The 815-nt window shown below is 61.8% G+C and overlaps 1 protein-coding gene across 1 annotated transcript in view; it reads right to left on the bottom strand.

Annotated features, from left to right (window-relative positions):
- Positions 1–815, bottom strand: part of EMH_0015160 (uncharacterized protein) — a gene marked incomplete at both ends in the record, with an annotated part of 6,535 nt that overhangs the window by 4,575 nt on the left and 1,145 nt on the right. The window contains one exon of the mRNA XM_013500323.1: positions 156–694. Within this exon, the coding sequence (XP_013355777.1) occupies positions 156–694 (539 nt within the window). The remainder of the gene's footprint in view (positions 1–155; positions 695–815) is intronic.

Raw genomic sequence — 815 nt, 5'->3', positions numbered from 1 at the left:
TGCAGTTGCTGCTTATGCGAGAACGGTGTTCTGGGGGGTGTACTACACGGCAGTGCTTTGCTGCTGCTGCAAGCAGCAGCAGCAGCAGCAGCAGCAGTAGCAGCAGCAGTAGCAGCAGCAGTAGCAGCAGCAGCAGCAACGCTTGCAGTTTGCACCTGTGAAACATCCTGAAAGACGCCCCACTGTTGCTGCTGCAGCAGCTGCTGCTGTTGCTGCGGCTGTTGCGGCTGCTGCTGCTGCTGCTGCTGCTGCTGCTGTTGCTGTTGCTCCTGGACCTGCGGTTGTAGACTGTGCTGCTGTCCCTGCTGCTGCTGTTGCTGCTGTTGCTGCTGTTGCTGCGGTTGCTGCTGCTGCTGCTGCTGCTGCTGCATGCGCTGCACTGTTTGTGTCTTTACGGGTGTGATGGAGGCGGGTGAGGTGTCCGACTCCCATGGCTGAGACCATCTGCTGCTGCTGCTGCTGCCTGCTGCAGCAGCAGCAGCAGCAGCAGCAGCAGCTAACGTCCCCCCCCGCCAGCAGCCAGCAAAGGCATCTCCCCAAGTGCCATCATCGGGGCCGTCCGCAGCAGCAGCAGCTGCTGCTGCTGCTGTTGTTGCTGCTGCTGCTGCTGCAGCTTGCGGCTCCTCTGTAAGGGCCGAAGCAGCAGCAGCAGCAGCAGCAGCAGCCCCTGCATCAGCGGCTGCTGCGCCCAATCCTGAAGCAGCAGCAGCAGCAGGAGCAGCAGCAGCAGGAGCAGCAGCAGCAGCAGGATCTGCAGCTGAGTCAGCAACTACAGGCGTTGCTGCAGCAGTGGCAGGTGTTGCTGCTGCTGTTGC

The sequence above is a fragment of the Eimeria mitis genome, genomic scaffold (assembly GCF_000499745.2).
Source record: "Eimeria mitis Houghton genomic scaffold, Emh_scaff528, whole genome shotgun sequence".
NCBI classification, from domain to species: domain Eukaryota; phylum Apicomplexa; class Conoidasida; order Eucoccidiorida; family Eimeriidae; genus Eimeria; species Eimeria mitis.
This window is presented reverse-complemented; position numbering and strand designations above follow the sequence as displayed.